The sequence below is a fragment of the Beta vulgaris genome, chromosome 8 (assembly GCF_026745355.1).
Source record: "Beta vulgaris subsp. vulgaris cultivar EL10 chromosome 8, EL10.2, whole genome shotgun sequence".
NCBI classification, from domain to species: Eukaryota; Viridiplantae; Streptophyta; class Magnoliopsida; order Caryophyllales; family Amaranthaceae; genus Beta; species Beta vulgaris.
In genome coordinates this window covers 46,198,105-46,214,494 of record NC_079209.1, presented here as the reverse complement: position 1 = coordinate 46,214,494, position 16,390 = coordinate 46,198,105, and the positions used below count along the sequence as shown (strand labels likewise).

Sequence of the window (16,390 nt, the reverse complement as noted above, 5' to 3'; positions counted from 1 at the left end):
GAGCGGTTGGCAAATTATAGTAATTGAGCAACTAAACATTTGGTCCATTCTTTTATGCTTCGCAACTAGCATACTTGTAAAATTTCTAGATAGCAAGACAACCGGAAAAGGGAATATACAAACAAAAGTTAATGGTATCTAGTGGAAAACTGTAGTATATAGAAATGTTGTAAATACTTGTTAATCAATGGTTTCTTTGGGAAATTAGGGTTTATTATCAATCACTAAAATAAAATGTAGCACGGTATTGCACGTCAGATAAATAAAGGTTAACTTCAAACCAAAATTCTAAGAAAATTCAAAAGAAGCTTTATTATATATATATCGACATAGGTATATTTTGTATTAATTAAAATCAGAATTACAAACTAAGATATGACATGCAAATGATAAGCAGAAAATAAACTAACACGAAATTAAAATATATACTAACTCTTACATACAATAACTAGTAGAACCAACAAGAGGCTGTAAATCAAATTGGTATGTTACTTGTCCAAAGATCTGCTTTGAGGATAGTATGAAGTTCGCTAACAAAATTCTTCTTGGGTGAGTTTTAGTGCGCCTGAATTGTCCGGCTTGCTAAAACGACCTCAAAGATGGATTACCATATCTCAACTTGAAGAATCATATATGTACCGAAGACGATAAATCCCAAGCCCCATCAAATGAAAAATCTTCATGGAATCATACATATTGAATTACAGATGAAGTTACTTTTTTTGTGACTTTATATCCTGCACACAGTATCTTAAGTTCCTCCTCAAAAGAACAAAACCCAAAAATTTGTGGAGGTTAAAACTTGCGTAAAATCAAATTGGGAAGCCTCCCGTAAGATGCTTTTTGGAAACGTGATGACTATTAAAACCATCACATGAACTTCGAGTGAATTGTATGTCTTTAATTCATCCCTCAATAACCTAATCCTAAGATCTTTTTAGTCAAATTATTATCTCGTATTCTTAAACATGTGTTTGACTTTAGAAACTCGCAATCCCTATAATAGAAGATCAAAATCAATAATACCTTAGATCCTTACTTGAGGTTTCGAGGGGTCCTTAACCAGCACGTACTCGCCCTCGCCCAACTTTATACACAAATCAACAATACTCTTAACGGTTTCCCACATAATATTCGAGAACAGACTAATATGAGAAGCAAAATCCCTAGGAGTACATTGAACAACACCTAGAATCACATGGTTAAACAGATTCCTCATATATCCTCGAAATTGGGAAACAACCAAAGACAAAAAAACTCAAAGAAAACTCGGACTCAATAAAACTAAACTTGTGCTAAAATAAAAAACATAGTTTAAGAAGATTAAAGAGCTAACCAACATTTCCAATCGACAAATGGCCTTCGATGTTTACTCTTTCACTTATCAATCTAAAAGCCCATGAAATGTCTTGAATAGCCACTCTCTTCAAGTGAAAATAACTCTGTGTGAGGAAACATGTTTAGCAAATCGCCGGCCACGATCAACTGAAACTTTATATAAATAACAACTGAAAATAAACTTTATATAAATTACATCTGCTAAGAATCAGTGGCTGATCCAAGATCTGATCCACGTGGGTTCGGGGTATTTTGAAAAAACTTCAAAAACTAAAAATTCGTTATGCATTAGCAATTATATAAGACTTATTTGAATATTAAGATATAGATATGCAAAAGAACAAGTAAAACCTCAATTTTTGGTATCTAGATAAAACAATTAAGAAAGGAAAATTGAAGAATAATCTACTTTTATTTTCAAATTTTGGCTTGGTTTTCATAATCATGCAAACTCTTATCTTTTCTTCAATCATAGAACCACTAATGTTCTTGTTTATTTTATATAGAAAATCAAAGAGTTCATATTATTTTGATAAAAATAGTACTCAAACTCAGGTTTTTCCAAAACAAGCAAAAAACTGAGATTATTATAGGAAGATGGATAAAAATTGGATTGTTTGCCGTGAATTTTCTCAAAAGAGAAATGAAGAGAAATGGCCTACAAAACTTTAAACCAAAATAAAATTGAAAAGTAGCTGTATCTGAATTCAGAAAAAACAAAAAAGTAAACTTACAAAAATAGTAAATGAAAGAAACAAAAAAGTGGAGTTGCAGACCAAAAAAACAGAAATACTAAATTGGTAAAAAGCCCTTCTGCCGGAGTCGAATGTGCGTCTGTTCAACAAAGGTTTGTTGATTTGCGGCCCGTCGAACCACTGAACCAAATATCCAAACAGTGATACAACTCGGCGCGGAAAGCTTATAATATTTTTCAATTTCGAGTTTTCCTCCGTCTTCTTTTTTCTCTCCAGATTTTTGTCGCTGGCTAAAAACAGATCATCTACAAACATAAAAGTAAAATTGTTCTTGTCGTCAAATAGTCCATACCCACTACAGATAGGATGTTAATGAGATGCCTCGCTCCCTTTATCGCTGCAAAACATTCGGTACCTCATCAACTAAAAAAGGAGGAGAAACAATGGACACATATACCATAACCCATTACACAAACTGTTTTGGAAAACCTAACTCCAACACCACTATAAAAATTCAACATCGCTATCTCACAATGTACAATCGGCATATCTGCGTCATGGACATGGCCGGGTTGATTTCATCCTTAGCAAATATCAATTGTTCAGAGCGAGCAGTCAGGAAGAAATGCAGAGATCAACTTGTTTTGCATCAACCAGTTTGAGGCCTTGACCAGCAGCATGTCAATTTGAAAGATATTATCCCCTTCCGAGTATTACAAACCCACCGGCTTGCCATTTAATTTGGGGAATGGGTCTTGTTTGCTCAGAACTACAACTTTACTCTTGTGTGCAAAATACCCTTTGATAAGGTTTTTGTATATTAGAATGGCCACTATACATTCCACCTGGATCAAGGCATTAGGAATAAAGATTAAGCCACATTGCAACAGGACAAGAGCAGAACTAATAAATAAAGCAGTAATCACCTCATCAACATCCATGTCTATCTGAAGCCACTTTAGCGCTTTGACTATTATGTCCAATTTCACCTGATGCGCTTTACTTGGATCTTTGTGTTTTTGGATGATGTAGCTACAAATGAGAAAGGATACATAAATAACCAACTAGCATGAATGAAACCAATAAATGAAGAAAATATGTGCTTTACATTTTTTTTAGTAATCTTCTGTAAACCTGCAGCTCAAGTTTTTCTAATACGAGGTAGACACCTGATCTCAAGAACCTAGCCAGAAAGGGGAAAAAAGAAATCAGTGTCCTCGCTCGTCACATTTGAGGAGCTAAACATTAGAAACAAGACATACCTATCTTCATGCTGTTGGAGAGCACACCGTAATAGTCGGATGTCACCCCTTCTAAGAGCTAGGACAACATCCCTGTACTGCATATGTCGCAAATGCCGCATAAGAATATAGTATTTAGGAGTAACAAGATGCAAGTGACGTGGGTCAAAGTCAAACAATCAATAAAATCCAATAGATTGCTAATTGCAAGCATATTTGAGGGAAAACTATGTTATGATTCAGTGTAATCAAGTATGAATTTTTCTGTTCTGAAACTTGTACACTATTACAAGTTTTTGATGAAATGTAGATATGATGAAGTCATATTCTTTGCTAGATTGCGTCCTAGAGTATAAAGAACATTTGAAGCTTCAAAGTAGGCAAACGAAAGATGAGGAAAAAAGCCAAATAACTTATTTCACCTCAAGAAGATTGTTTCTCTCCAAAAGTAGATCTCCAGGCAGGATACCTATTGAAAGCTTTACGGGTATCAAGTACTTCAGGATCATCCTATATATCCAGGACACCAATATACATTTAAAAGGAGAAAAAAAGCAGCATATATAGACGCGAAAGGAAAAGCAAAAATCAATAGATAAATAATGTTAACTCTTCAACCTACGAGAACTAGCAGAGTTTAGACATACTAACTAATAATCTATCTGCTGGTTAGAGAAACCACAACGAAACCAACCATTTCTGCTTCAATCTCATACGTATAAATAAAAATGGAACAAAAACATGGATTTGTACAGACTGCTGATAGGAGTAGAGAGTTAGGAGGATTCTTTCTATGAAACAGGGAACTCAATTCTCAATAATTCTACTCTATTCTGGAATATAAAATAGCAGGAGCTCTTCCGGCAAGATATCATAATAATATAAATACAAGTTACAACCTACTGCCTCATTGCCAAGGTTATGTGGACAAAAAAATTGCGTAAAGAAAGACTACTCGACAAAAAAAAAGTTTTTCAACAACGTAAGTACCAAAATGCAGATTTCACCAACACTTCTTTGATCTTTACGTGCAAAAAAAAAAAAATTCTATCACATCACGTAATGTCTGTCTTCTGCTTGCAAGATATCGCTTGAACTTATGTATGATATGAACAACGCAAAATATCATCAACAAAAACATTGCAGAAGGGAAAGGAAACTAGACCTTATATTCGCTTCATGGTCAGGATGGCAATGAGCAAGGGCATATGACAATTTCTGATCGGCCTGCATTTAAAAGAAACTGCTTTTAGATAAGAACATTTGTCTTAAATGTGAACAAGACCACTTGACTAAAGCTAAGCAATGCAATGGCAAACTATCACACATTTTGTCCTAGGTTAACTTATCAAATACTTCGTTAGATCTTCCCCAGCTAATTGTGGGACTTATCAACTATACTAACATGGCAATCTATCACACATGTGCAAGAGCAATGCACAGCATCTGATCTTTTGACTCATACCTCCATCCAAGAGTTTTTAAAGCCAGAGTAACACTTGAATTTTTTATTTTTATTTTGTAGAGTATTTCATATTCATTGACAAATAAACTGTTATGAACCAGATGCAGGTAAAGGATTTCCAAGCAAGGAAGCCTCAGCACAGCAATAACAGTAAGTCGATCAAGAAAATATGATTACAAGAAAAAGAACACAAAGAGATTAAGCAAGAGAAAAGGAGAATAGATTTAAGGATGTTTATCTTGATAACTTGTAATAAGCAAAATTTCTACAGCTCTCGAGAGGCTGGGACTCTCCCTTACAATAATAAGATTTCTCTCAATTTCTGAATGACTAACAATTCCATATGCTCCAGTTCATTTTCTCTCTCTACTGCTGCTTCTGATGATTCATTGATTATTCCATGCCTGATTTCAAAGCATATTCTAATCAGCTTCACTAGCAATGACCTTGTTACCCTTTTGTTGCTTTCTTGCATTAGAAAATTTGATAGGAGGCTTAAGTGGGAGTGGGTGCACAACAGTACCCCCCGTGAGGACAAGGACCTTGTTCTAAAGCTCGAAATTGGGGAAGCAATGCAGGACGCTAGAAAAGTCCTCCTAAGTAGCATAACTTGGCTCCAGTCTTGCCCACATAATCAGGACTTCCAAGTTTCCCCCTGCACTGACTCTTACATGTCGAACATCCAACACAGCTTCTGCTTTAACTACAAAATCCAGATCTTCATTGACTTGGTCAGGAATAGTAGATGTTGTTGGAATGGCTCACAGCCTTTTTGAGGTATCAGACATTTGGGGGGGGGGGGGATCCAGCTTGTACGCAAACTGAGGCACCCTTTAAATGATATCATATGGCCCATGGAAGTGTGCAGAGAGTGTATCATGAGGTTTTAGCAGGAAGGCGGAATTTCAACTGCAAATTCTTTCTCTCGTTTTGGAATTAGCAGTAGCCTTTACTGATTCAACCTTTGTGTGGTCATGCCCAAAACTTATCAATGGAGGGGGATTACACCTGTATAGAGCCTTGAAGGGGGTGGTTCAAGTAAAAGAGTGGTCCCCTAATGCAACCAGTCAGCCCAATTTTTAGACTGCCCATTGATTCGGCAGCATAAATTCCTAGAGCCTGGTTAACAAATTCAGTTTGGCAGTCGGTTTGGGGATGGTATTAGGCAATCCTCCAACTCCAAACATATGTACCTTGCAAACGAAAGCCCTCACGCCAAAAAACACTCATGAGCACCTTATCCCTGTCACTGACTATTGATGCAAGCATGCCATGTATGTAATCTGACTCTCCTCATAAAAATTTTAGCTACTGTGGGGACTGTATAGGGGGGATTGAGGCCCACAAAATGTGCATATCTGATGAAGAGATCCACAACTACAAGCATGGAATCCACCCCATGTGGACAGGGTAATCTTCCGATGTCCATCGAGATATCTTCCCACACTTGAGACGGAACTGTGAAGGATTTCAAGAGTCCCACTGGGCTGCAAGAGAGGAGAATTTGTGCTGCAGACATACAGGGTAAGCTGCAAGCCTGAACATACAGAGCTATGGTGTTGCGCATCCTGGGCCACAACCATTCTGATGCAATTAGCAGATAGGTCTTTAGATCTCCCAGGTGGCTACCCATCAATGAATCATGATAAATCTTCAATAAGACACCAGACGTAAATTGGAAGGAATGACTACCCCGCCTTTGTAGAGAAGCTTGCCTGCTACAAGGATTGGCCCACATGTTTGTCCATTTTCAATGTCTCTGTCAACTACAGTAAGAAGGGGTCAGCACAAATTTTCTACTTGATAGTGTCCAAATCAGCACACTAGAAGTAACAAGCGCTTCATTATTCTCTAAAGCTCCTGGTTTGACCTAAATGGTGAAGTCAAACCCCATTATTCTCTGAACACAACATTGAAACTCAGGCACAACTTCTCCTTGCTCCATGAGGTAATTAAGGCTTTTTTGATCGGTGCAAATAATGAAGCTTTGTCCCGGAAGATTATGCCTCCATTTGAGAACAGCCAACGCAATAGCCATAAGCCCCCTCTTGTAGATGGGCTTGAAATGGCTTACCTTGCTGAAGAAAGATTTGGGCCTTCACTCCTGTATCAGAACTGCCCCCAAGCCTGAGATCTGAGGCATCGGCTTCCACTACAAACGGTTGCTAACAGTATAGCATATGCAGTACTGGGGCCATGGTCATCGCACTTTCAAGCTGCTCAAAAGCACTTGATGCTGCTGAACTCCAACCAAAGCTATAATGTTTTAACTGCTGAAAAGTACAAATTTCCGAAGATAAGGCCTAAACATGTCATTCATCAAGGACTGGAATGTTGCTGGAGCATTTGAAGGGCATAACAAGGAATCCATAATGCTCTTCATGGGTGCAGAAGGCGGTCTTGGGAATGTCCTCTTTGCGCATCCGATCTGATGGTAACTCGATTGCAAGTCGAGTTTAGAGAAGATGGCTGCCTCCTGGAGCTCGTCAAGCAGCTAGTCGATCACCAAAATAGATATTTGTTCAGAACTGTTTCCATGTTAAGGGCCTGGCATTCGACGCAATAAGCCAAGAGCCATCCTTTATTTTGACCAAGAAAACAGGGCTAGAGAACAGGCTGATGGAGGTTCGTATTATGCCTGCTGCCATCAAATCACAAATCAGATTTCAATTTTGTCTTTCTGAGCCTGCGGGTAGCAATGGCTTCCCACCAACTGGGTTGCTTCCCTCCTTGGGATTATGTAGTGCTCCCTCCAGAGAGTGGTAAACCAGCTGGAATGTTGAATATAATTTCATAGGAGTCCACAATGTCACTGATGACTGCAGGGAAAGGGGTAAATTGAGCTAGGGATTGTTTTTCCAGGTATTTCATTTCTATTAGCAGACCACATCTTCACATCCTTCCTTTCTCATCACTCTCGGCATGGCCTCTAATGAAAATGTTGAACTCTCCAATGGAGGGTCTCCCCCGAGTGTCACAGTTCCCCACCCCCACCCCCCCCCCCCAAAAAAAAATTAATTGAAATTTCATAATCTGCAATTCCCAATTTGTTTACTGAACAAAGTTTCTCCAGCCAACTAACTCGAGTATCACATCAAAGTTTAAGGTCAAAATATCCTCCACGCATGGTGTCAAAACAAGAGTGCATCGTAACATATCGCATGTGTCGTACACTTTTTCAAATCTACCAAACCGATACTAAAAAATCCGCATTTTAGGCTGGTTCAGAGATATCTCATGGTCTGAGCCGATATTTGATGGTACGACAACCGCATCATCCCCGTTCCCGCATCACCGTGACCATTGCTGCGATCGTGACAAAAACCGCATTTTCGAACTATGCCTCCACGGTCATGAGAACTTGAAGTTCTAGCACCATCCCCTGACATTCACCACTACCTTTAACAACCGTCAAAGTACCAGAGGTTAAAACCTCATGATTTCATAGGGTAAAGACCCACTTCTTTTCACGGCCATAAGAAAAAAAATCGTGTGTGGCTCCCGGACCTATCATAACTACCACCTCATGACCTGCAACTTGACCGAACGTTTCTATAGTTTTAAGATTAGTCAAGCCTGTCATTGAATTGAGAGATATCTCAATCGGGTTTACTTCGGGTGGTGGGTGAGGTCGTCGAAGATGGTCTTATCTCCAACAACTGCCTCGCTGTTTTCCGGGAGAAGCATGATGAGTTCACGCTTTTACCATCCTCAGCATGCCATTTCTCGTCACATCGATAACAAAACACATTCTCCCTTTGTTGATGCATTATTGTATCTCATTTTCAGTTAACCGACGAGCCTTTCCCTTAAATCAACTTGTCGTTGATGGACGAACAAATGGAAGACGAAGCATTTGGTCCGAGGGAGTAAATAAAGAGAGGATGGAATATCTGGAGGAATGTGGTAAAGAGGATATGGGTTTTAGGAGAGTATTGGGTAAGGTGAGACTCAGCTTTTTGATTCATAGGCTCACTACCTACACATGTAGGTTGGGTGTGTTTCAATTCTTCTTCGACCTTAATACCAAAGTCCATGGCCTATTCCAAATTCCTTTGCCCTAATAACCTCACTTCAGCAAGTATTTAGGCCTTGAGGCCAATCATGAATCGGTCCATAATAATATCTTTCTTTACACCTAAGGGGTAAGAAATTCGATGAATCTCCATCGAAACTTCAACATCAAAACCTCTTGCTCCACAACCAGCCATTGCACACAAAGGGTGCGGGTTTGAGTTGATTTCAACTGCTAAAGAAGGGACTTCATCCCCTCCCATGTTCAAATAAATTTCCTCCAATTTTCCTACTGGTATTATAATAGGGATTCTCCCTCTAGCGCCAGCACTGCAACCTCTGTCTTTTCCTCCTCTATTAACTGGTAAAACTTAGCGTACCTTTCCACCCTCAAGATCCACCCATCGGGGTCGAACCCCTCAAAGGTGGGCATATCCGGCCTTTTAAGTCTCCAATTTTTGTCTCCTTCATTGGAACCACCTTGTCGAAAACCACTAGAAAACTTGAGTTTTAAAAATGGTTCCCACCACAGCCTTCCTTGCTTGTTGTGCCGCTATTTTGGCCAACTGCTCCGTGATCCTACCGAGCTTGTCCTGAAGGCAGTTTCCACATCTTAGCACTCCTGCAATTTTACTCAAGGTTTTCCGAATTTCGACGAGTTCCACTCCCACCACTTTTACTCGTGATGACACCGTACCACTAGCCATAGCTTCAGAAGAAATATAAGTTTTAATACCAAGTTGTTATTGACTAGATGAAGGGTTTCCAAGCAAGGAGCCTCAACACATAGTAATAACAATGATTCAATCAAGAGCACATGATTATAAGAAGAATAATAAGAAGGGATTACGCAATAGAAGAGCATATTTAAGGATGGTTATAATGGTAACTTGTAATAAGCACAATTTCTAGAGCTTTCAAGAGGCTGGATTCTACCTTACAATAATACAGTTCTCTCAATTTCTGAAGGACTAACAATTCCACACGCTCCTTTATTTATTTACTGCCATTTCATTTACTCTCTCTACTGTTGGCTTTCACTCTACACTGCTTCTGATAATTCCTTGATTGTTCCCTGCCTCATGTCAGAGCCTCAGAGCATATTCTAGCCAACTTCACTAGCAATGACCTTCATACCATTTTTTCTGCCTTCTTGCATAAGTAAACTTGATAGGAGGCTCGTGGGCATGGATGCACAAAATAAATCAGTCATCGTTGATATTTAAGCAGAATATTTCAATTGGTACAGTTCATGTCATATTCGAGGGTAAAAGACATATATATAGTGTCGGTTACAGCAATTGAATATGGCTGCATGATTGTTGGATGATTTATGGTACTGTTAAGTGTAAGCACATGAGAAACTGGTCCTCCTAGGTTTTTGTTGCCTTGTAAAAGTCATAGCCATATTCAAGGGTAAAAAACATATATGTAGTGTGGATAACAGCTACTGAATATGGTTGCATGGTTGTTGGATGATTTCTAGTACTGTTAAGTGCAAGCACATGAGAAACTGGTCCTCCTAGGATTTTGCTGTCTTGTAAAGTAGAAGAACCGGAATAACCTTCAGTCCACATGCCCGATGGAGCCAAACTCTACTAATTTGCCTCTTCAATGGATCATACTGAGGTAGCCAAAAGACCCTTTTCCTTTATTTTGGATTGATATATGAAGAACATAGGAATCACAGGTATCAAGTATTCTAGATTTTAAACAAAAACAAAAGTATCTCGCTTGTGAAACAGTGCAGCAACCATAGACACGTTTTGCAGGTGACAAAATCTCTTGGAGAGAGATTGGCTAGAGATTGGCTTGCATCAGAAAAATGATCATCTATGCCTCAGATAAGGGATACATAATTGAATGGAAACGTACAAATTTAACTTGCATAATGCATTTGGTGTGAGCTTTACTCCAATAGAATGAGTTCCAATATCATATGAGCATTTAAGAGCTGCAAATGCCCATCTCAGCATAAGAGTTTGGGTTGCTAGTCTGAAAAGTAAAAGGTCATTGATTACCGATTTTACAGTCTGAACTCTGAACAAGAAAAGGTAATGTAATCTTGTACAATTTGAGGTATACGAGCAGTGAATTTGTTTCGAGCTAAACTCCAAAGAGCCTACAACATTGACACTTAGGGCATATTGTTATACTGCGTACTTTCTCACATACTATCAATTATTACAGATCCTCGATCATATATCAGTCTAAACTTTGGAATGTAAGATAATTACAAGTTAAAATATCATATACAAAAACCGAAAACAACTTACAGCTGGAAAATTTTCATTGAAAACTTCAAGTCTGCCCGTATAATACATGTAAGTCACCTGCCATAACATAGGAGTCCAACATCTCCTAAACATAAGAATACATATATTTGAATATTTATTCACAAGAAACCATAACATTTGGGAAAAGCAATCAAAAGTACCTTATCTCTGGTCGGAAACTCCTCAAAATCAAATATGCGAGCAGTCTCAATGCTTCGTATTACACTACGACAGAGATGGACTGTCCCAAGCTGTTAGCAAGTTAACAACCATTTTATTTTCAAAACAGTAGATAAATTGCTTTAATATGTAATTATAAGTCTGAATTAAGGACATTGTCACATAGTGGGACATCTATGAAGGGATGATGCAACTATGATTTCAGCTTATAATCTACAAACATAAGATGGACAAAAAGAGATGTGACTTAAGGAGAAAGAAAACATCGAAACAAAGAACAGCAAAGCAACAACCGATGTGCACCTTAAAATAGACTTTGAACAACTGGCAGGTCACATGCAAGGCTCCAACACGTTTTGGCCCTTTTCCCTGCCAAACAAGACAACTTGTATTAACATTCCATCAAAATAAATGTGTCTAAGCATAGCACTCGCAAGAGCTCTCTTATATGCATTTAAGCATAATAACTCAAAGAGACACTGGGATTATGCATATACATGATTGTATATGAGCAAAAGACAGAATGCATTTGTAAGAAACCAAGACCAAAAAGCCATTACAATTTACATGTACCAAGAGTATAACTTGCAAAATTAACCCACATCTTACGATAAATCATCATTGAAAGAAGTGAGAGCAGGGGTAACAAGTTGTACATCTATATTTTGACCAGGAATGTAATATTTGTCTCATTTAAAATTTATACCATCAGGATGCCAACATCTATGTAGACTATGTTACATGAACAGGGGTAAAAGTATCAAATACGGGTGCAGATTTGAGTGTCTGACACACTAGTTTTGAAGCTTTTGGATTCGGGGACACCGTCCTAAATTTGGACATGGGTACGAGGATAACACATTAAGTATTAAAAACACTCACTCTGTTTTTCTAATAGATGCTCTTGACTTTTGCACTATTTATGGACTCTACTTTGACCATAGTTTTCTCATATGTATAAAACTCAATTTTAGCAAACTAGACGTAGTTAAATTTTCTCGATGTATATTTTCAAGATATCAACTTTTCATAATTTTTTAGTAATAAATAATTAGATATATTAATAGTCAAAGTTATGCTTGCTAAATGCTAAGTTTGTAAGTCAAAATGGAGCATCTATTTGAAAACAGGTTGAGTATTATTTATAGTTTTAAGTTCAAAAATTCTACTATTAGTAGATAAAAAAAACTTCAAAATAATAATAATAAACAAAGCAATAAATAAAAACTTGGTTTATTGTACACTTGTGTGATACACTGAGAGAGAGGGAGAAAAAGGGGTATTCTAGAGTTGTACACTTGTAGTGCTTTACTTGGTTCACGTGGATTCTTTACACTCCCCTTCCCATCCCACATTAAATTATTAGATTTTGATATAAAAAAGATATTGGAAGTAAAAATAAAAAGAAAGCCAGAGATTTCGACTTTCCGTTTCCTAGCACCTTTCACCTCTCTCTCCTCTACCACTGCCGAACAAGTGTCCAGGAAGATGAATTATGATAATGAAATTCCGACTATTGCCAACGACTCAACATCCCGAGTAAAAGCCCCAATACCCCAAGAGATATAATCGTATATTTCTCGTTCAATTATCAGATCTAGGATTCCGGATATGGTAACCAGTCTTCTCACTCTTCAATAGTTGCCCTCCTCCCAGATCTAGTCATATCCGAGTGCAAAGTGACATATCCAACCTATATTTCGTACCCGGGAATGGAAGCAGAACATGTTTAAAATAAAAACAAAGTAAGAAAAGGCATTACCAGCAGTCCAGATAAAAGGCCATATTTGCCCTTTGGACAAAAAAGAAAATCCATTTATTTGTCCATATATGATGTTGATACAGAATAGTATGCATAATTGCATATAGCATGTGACTGCTACAGTGCTATGGTTGTTCATGGAACGTATTGCAACTCCAAACTGTAAGGAGGTCACAAGTATAACCTCAGTACTTCAATTCTGGCAAGTCATAGATCCTCCATCATCTCTATATATCACGTTTGTTTTCTGTGTAACAGAATTCTTTACAAACAGATATATTTTTTTTCCAGATTGAACTAGACAAACAAAACCCTTCATCATTAATTTCCAGAAATATCTAGATCGAATCCCCCCGTTCTCTCCCCAACTACCACTCTCTCCACTTCCACATTTCCACTATATCATCTTGATTCTAGACATACTATAATGCAAGTGGGAACTGAGAACCATGAAACTATAACTGCTGTAAGATTCTTGAGACCTTAATGCTACTTGCCACATTCTGGGTATACCATCCGCCAGTTATCTTTCATTTCTAGTTTTCGTCTACTCTAAAGTATTCACTGACAAAGATTGAGTTACTGGAAAGCTCACGAATCAGGTATATACACAGGGGTATGAGCCTAGTTGACTCATGAGCTACTAGAAAACAACTTGACAATCTAATGAGCTTCTACGCTGTTATGGTTTGCGCAGCCAGCACTGCATATGGAAATGACAGAGAGAACCATACTAAGCTGTTATGGTTTGCGCAGCCAGCACTGCATATGGAAATGACAGAGAGAACCAGAGAAAATAAATGAAGATTAAGTGAGATAATGTTGTATCATATTAACTTTCTGGGTAACAAAATGTAAGGCTATTCGAGTGGACAAACTTACTCCCACTATTACAATGAAGAAATATCTTTTCTGAGTGATCCTCAATTTCGCATTCCTTTGTTTTATACATTTATCATTTCATCTCACTTCTTTCTCTCTCTAAAACTAACCTACTCAAATATGCCCTCTCTTGAGATACATACCACGCACACTTCAGGACCTCATAATAAAATTAATATGTATTGCCCACTTTATCCCGCTTATAGTAAATAAAACCTTATCCAAGGCCTTGGTTGATGAGTTGATTCTGCATATCTGCTACATAAGCTCGATCTAAGAGACTCACGAACAAGCTCATCTCTAACATTGTATCTTTACAAATTATAACTCTTTGACTTACAATCAATAGTGAAAACTTTACACTTATGACTTATGGGGGAATTGGAGATCTCAAAAAGTTGGCAAAAAATCTTAGACAGAAAAGCTAGGACCTAACTTAGTATTTATTTTTGCAGCATTTCGCCATGACTATAGTATTAAACTAAGTTGAACTTGAAATTTTCAAGTTCAAAAAAGTAAAGCTCAACGAGGTGGAACGGATGTGTTATGAGCTGAACCAAGCTACCCCAAAGCTTGAGCTATCAGCTCATTATCACACCCCTAGCTCTGCCTAAAGGCTGTTACCATCATATATTCCTTTCAATTAGTCATGGTCTCCAATTCAAGATTCTGGACATGATTTTCTTTCCAGTATACTTCATCAATCAATCTAAGAGGCATACGTCAGTGCAAGGGATAATTTTCTTTATGTCTCTAAGAGAGGTGATTGACTGAGGTATAATCAAGAAGTGCTCAACATGCTAGCATTATCACGCATAAAAACCTCGAATTGCGTCAGTAACATTTGACACAATTAAATAAAAGGAATCAAGAATTCTTTATTTCTAATTTCTCATTGATCTAAAAATATGACATAGTATATTCCCTCGAAATAAAATATACTGGTATATTGTATTATGATGCATCATCATTACAAACTTCTAAGAAAAAATTACAATTTACTTATAATATGTAATGTAAGTTGGATTTTTAGTATGACCACAAACGTTTACCCCAAACTTTTTGCTATTATTGAAGGACCCTTACCATTGTATTGTGCCTATATCATTTAAAACACAGCTTAGAGATATTCAAACTACATTATCGTAATTACCAAACAAATCCATTTCACCAATCAAGATATATAGGTAAGCGTGTAGTCATAATTTTTTTTAAAAAACCCTAAAATTCAGAAAATCAGCGTCATTTACATTGAAACAAAGCAAAAGCAAAATGTCGATAAAGGAAACTAGAGAGACATACAGCAAGGACCCCAAACACTTTCATAAGAAACGAACCAGCTGCCTTCAATTTGTCAGGAGTTTTGCCATTTGATGCCAACTCTCGGTCAGCCTACAATCAGAACGCATGAAACAATTCAAAGATATGTCACAACCAATAACAAATCCCACCACAATACACACTAACATCTACAGTTAAGTATATGCCACTTTACCCTCTCAGCAATAATCCTAATCTCATAAGCAACAACATACAGAGCTTCCAACGCCCATGCCGATTCCCAATTCCGAAATTCCTGTATGAAGGCACTAAACAATCACCAATTCCAAAATTATAACCCCCAAAATAAAATTTCAAAGAAGAGTAAAAATTCAATCTTGAACTAAATTTGACAAAATTAAAATAACAGAATAGAAATAGTACTTGGCAAATTTCTCATAGGAATTATAAGCATCAACCAATTGATCCAGCTTATAACATTGTAAAGATCGAAGTAAAGGAGACAAAGTTTCACTTGATTGTCTGATCAATCTACTAACATCCTGTAAGAATTAATAGAGAAAATTCTCAAATTGAGTTCAGAAATGATAATATTTCGATGTTGGCATAAACCCTAGAATTAAGAGAGAGACCTGGAAAACATTAAGGGCGTCGGCAACAGAGAGGAGTTTGGGATTGTTGGAAGAGAGAGAAAGTAGGCGGCGAAGTAAAGCTCCGTCTTGTGTAGCAATGGCGTCGGAGAAGGTATTCAGGTAATCCATAATTCTTCTGTGAGCTTCCCCCATGCTTATGTACGCCATTTTCTCTATCTTGCTCGCTCGCTCGCTCTGAATCTAGCACTTGCAAGAAGCAGCTCAGTGTAAAATGTAGATGCAGCAAGGGTAAAGGGTTTATGAAACTAGTTGTTGGTTCGGAAAAATGGCTCAAATTTTTATAGATAATAGTAAAATATTATATTTTCGCAATTTGAATTTCTATTCATCGCTCCAAAAGTACTTAAGATAGCTTCAAAAAAAAATTGAAATTACATTTATAATCTTTTTTTATTTTTCCCTAAACCACCACCCCTACCACCACTCACCTCACTCCACCACCATCCACTTCCTGCCACCACAATCGCCATTGCCATAGACCCACAACCACCCACCAGTAGCCCCCACCCTCCCCCTCCCCCACCAGCAGCCCCACCTAGAGATGGCAATATCCAGTGGATCACCCGACCATCCGCTCCACCCGGTTTATTAAGTGGGTGAAAA

General features: G+C 37.7%; 1 protein-coding gene across 2 annotated transcripts; it reads right to left on the bottom strand.

Moving 5' to 3' along the window:
• Positions 1 to 1,992: 1,992 nt before the first annotated feature.
• On the bottom strand, positions 1,993 to 16,040 carry LOC104884342 (enhanced ethylene response protein 5). Of its 2 annotated transcripts, XM_010668979.4 has the most exons (13): positions 15,767 to 16,040; positions 15,558 to 15,676; positions 15,349 to 15,442; positions 15,156 to 15,245; positions 11,513 to 11,578; positions 11,191 to 11,280; positions 11,030 to 11,086; positions 4,440 to 4,501; positions 3,697 to 3,784; positions 3,296 to 3,372; positions 3,142 to 3,216; positions 2,960 to 3,065; positions 1,993 to 2,878 (listed from the first exon to the last, which is right to left on the bottom strand). In XM_010668979.4, the coding sequence occupies exons 1-13, from the start codon at positions 15,932 to 15,934 to the stop codon at positions 2,747 to 2,749; spliced, it is 1,224 nt and encodes a 407-aa protein (XP_010667281.1). In that variant the 5' UTR covers positions 15,935 to 16,040; the 3' UTR covers positions 1,993 to 2,746. The 2 variants fall into 2 exon arrangements, with proteins under 2 accessions (XP_010667281.1, XP_019103120.1); XM_019247575.3 differs by lacking the exon at positions 3,142 to 3,216.
• Between the last annotated feature and the right edge of the window lie 350 nt (positions 16,041 to 16,390).

What these genes read in the sequence shown, in the direction of transcription:
- LOC104884342 (XM_010668979.4), bottom strand. Translation starts at nt 15,934, where the DNA reads ATGGCGTACATAAGCATGGGGGAAGCTCACAGAAGAATTATGGATTAC. An exon ending in GACCATGAAGCGAATATAAG is followed by an intron (nt 3,785 to 4,439) that starts GTCTAGTTTCCT and finishes CTGGATATATAG; the next exon opens with GATGATCCTGAAGTACTTGA. An exon ending in TAGACATGGATGTTGATGAG is followed by an intron (nt 2,879 to 2,959) that starts GTGATTACTGCT and finishes GCCTTGATCCAG; the next exon opens with GTGGAATGTATAGTGGCCAT.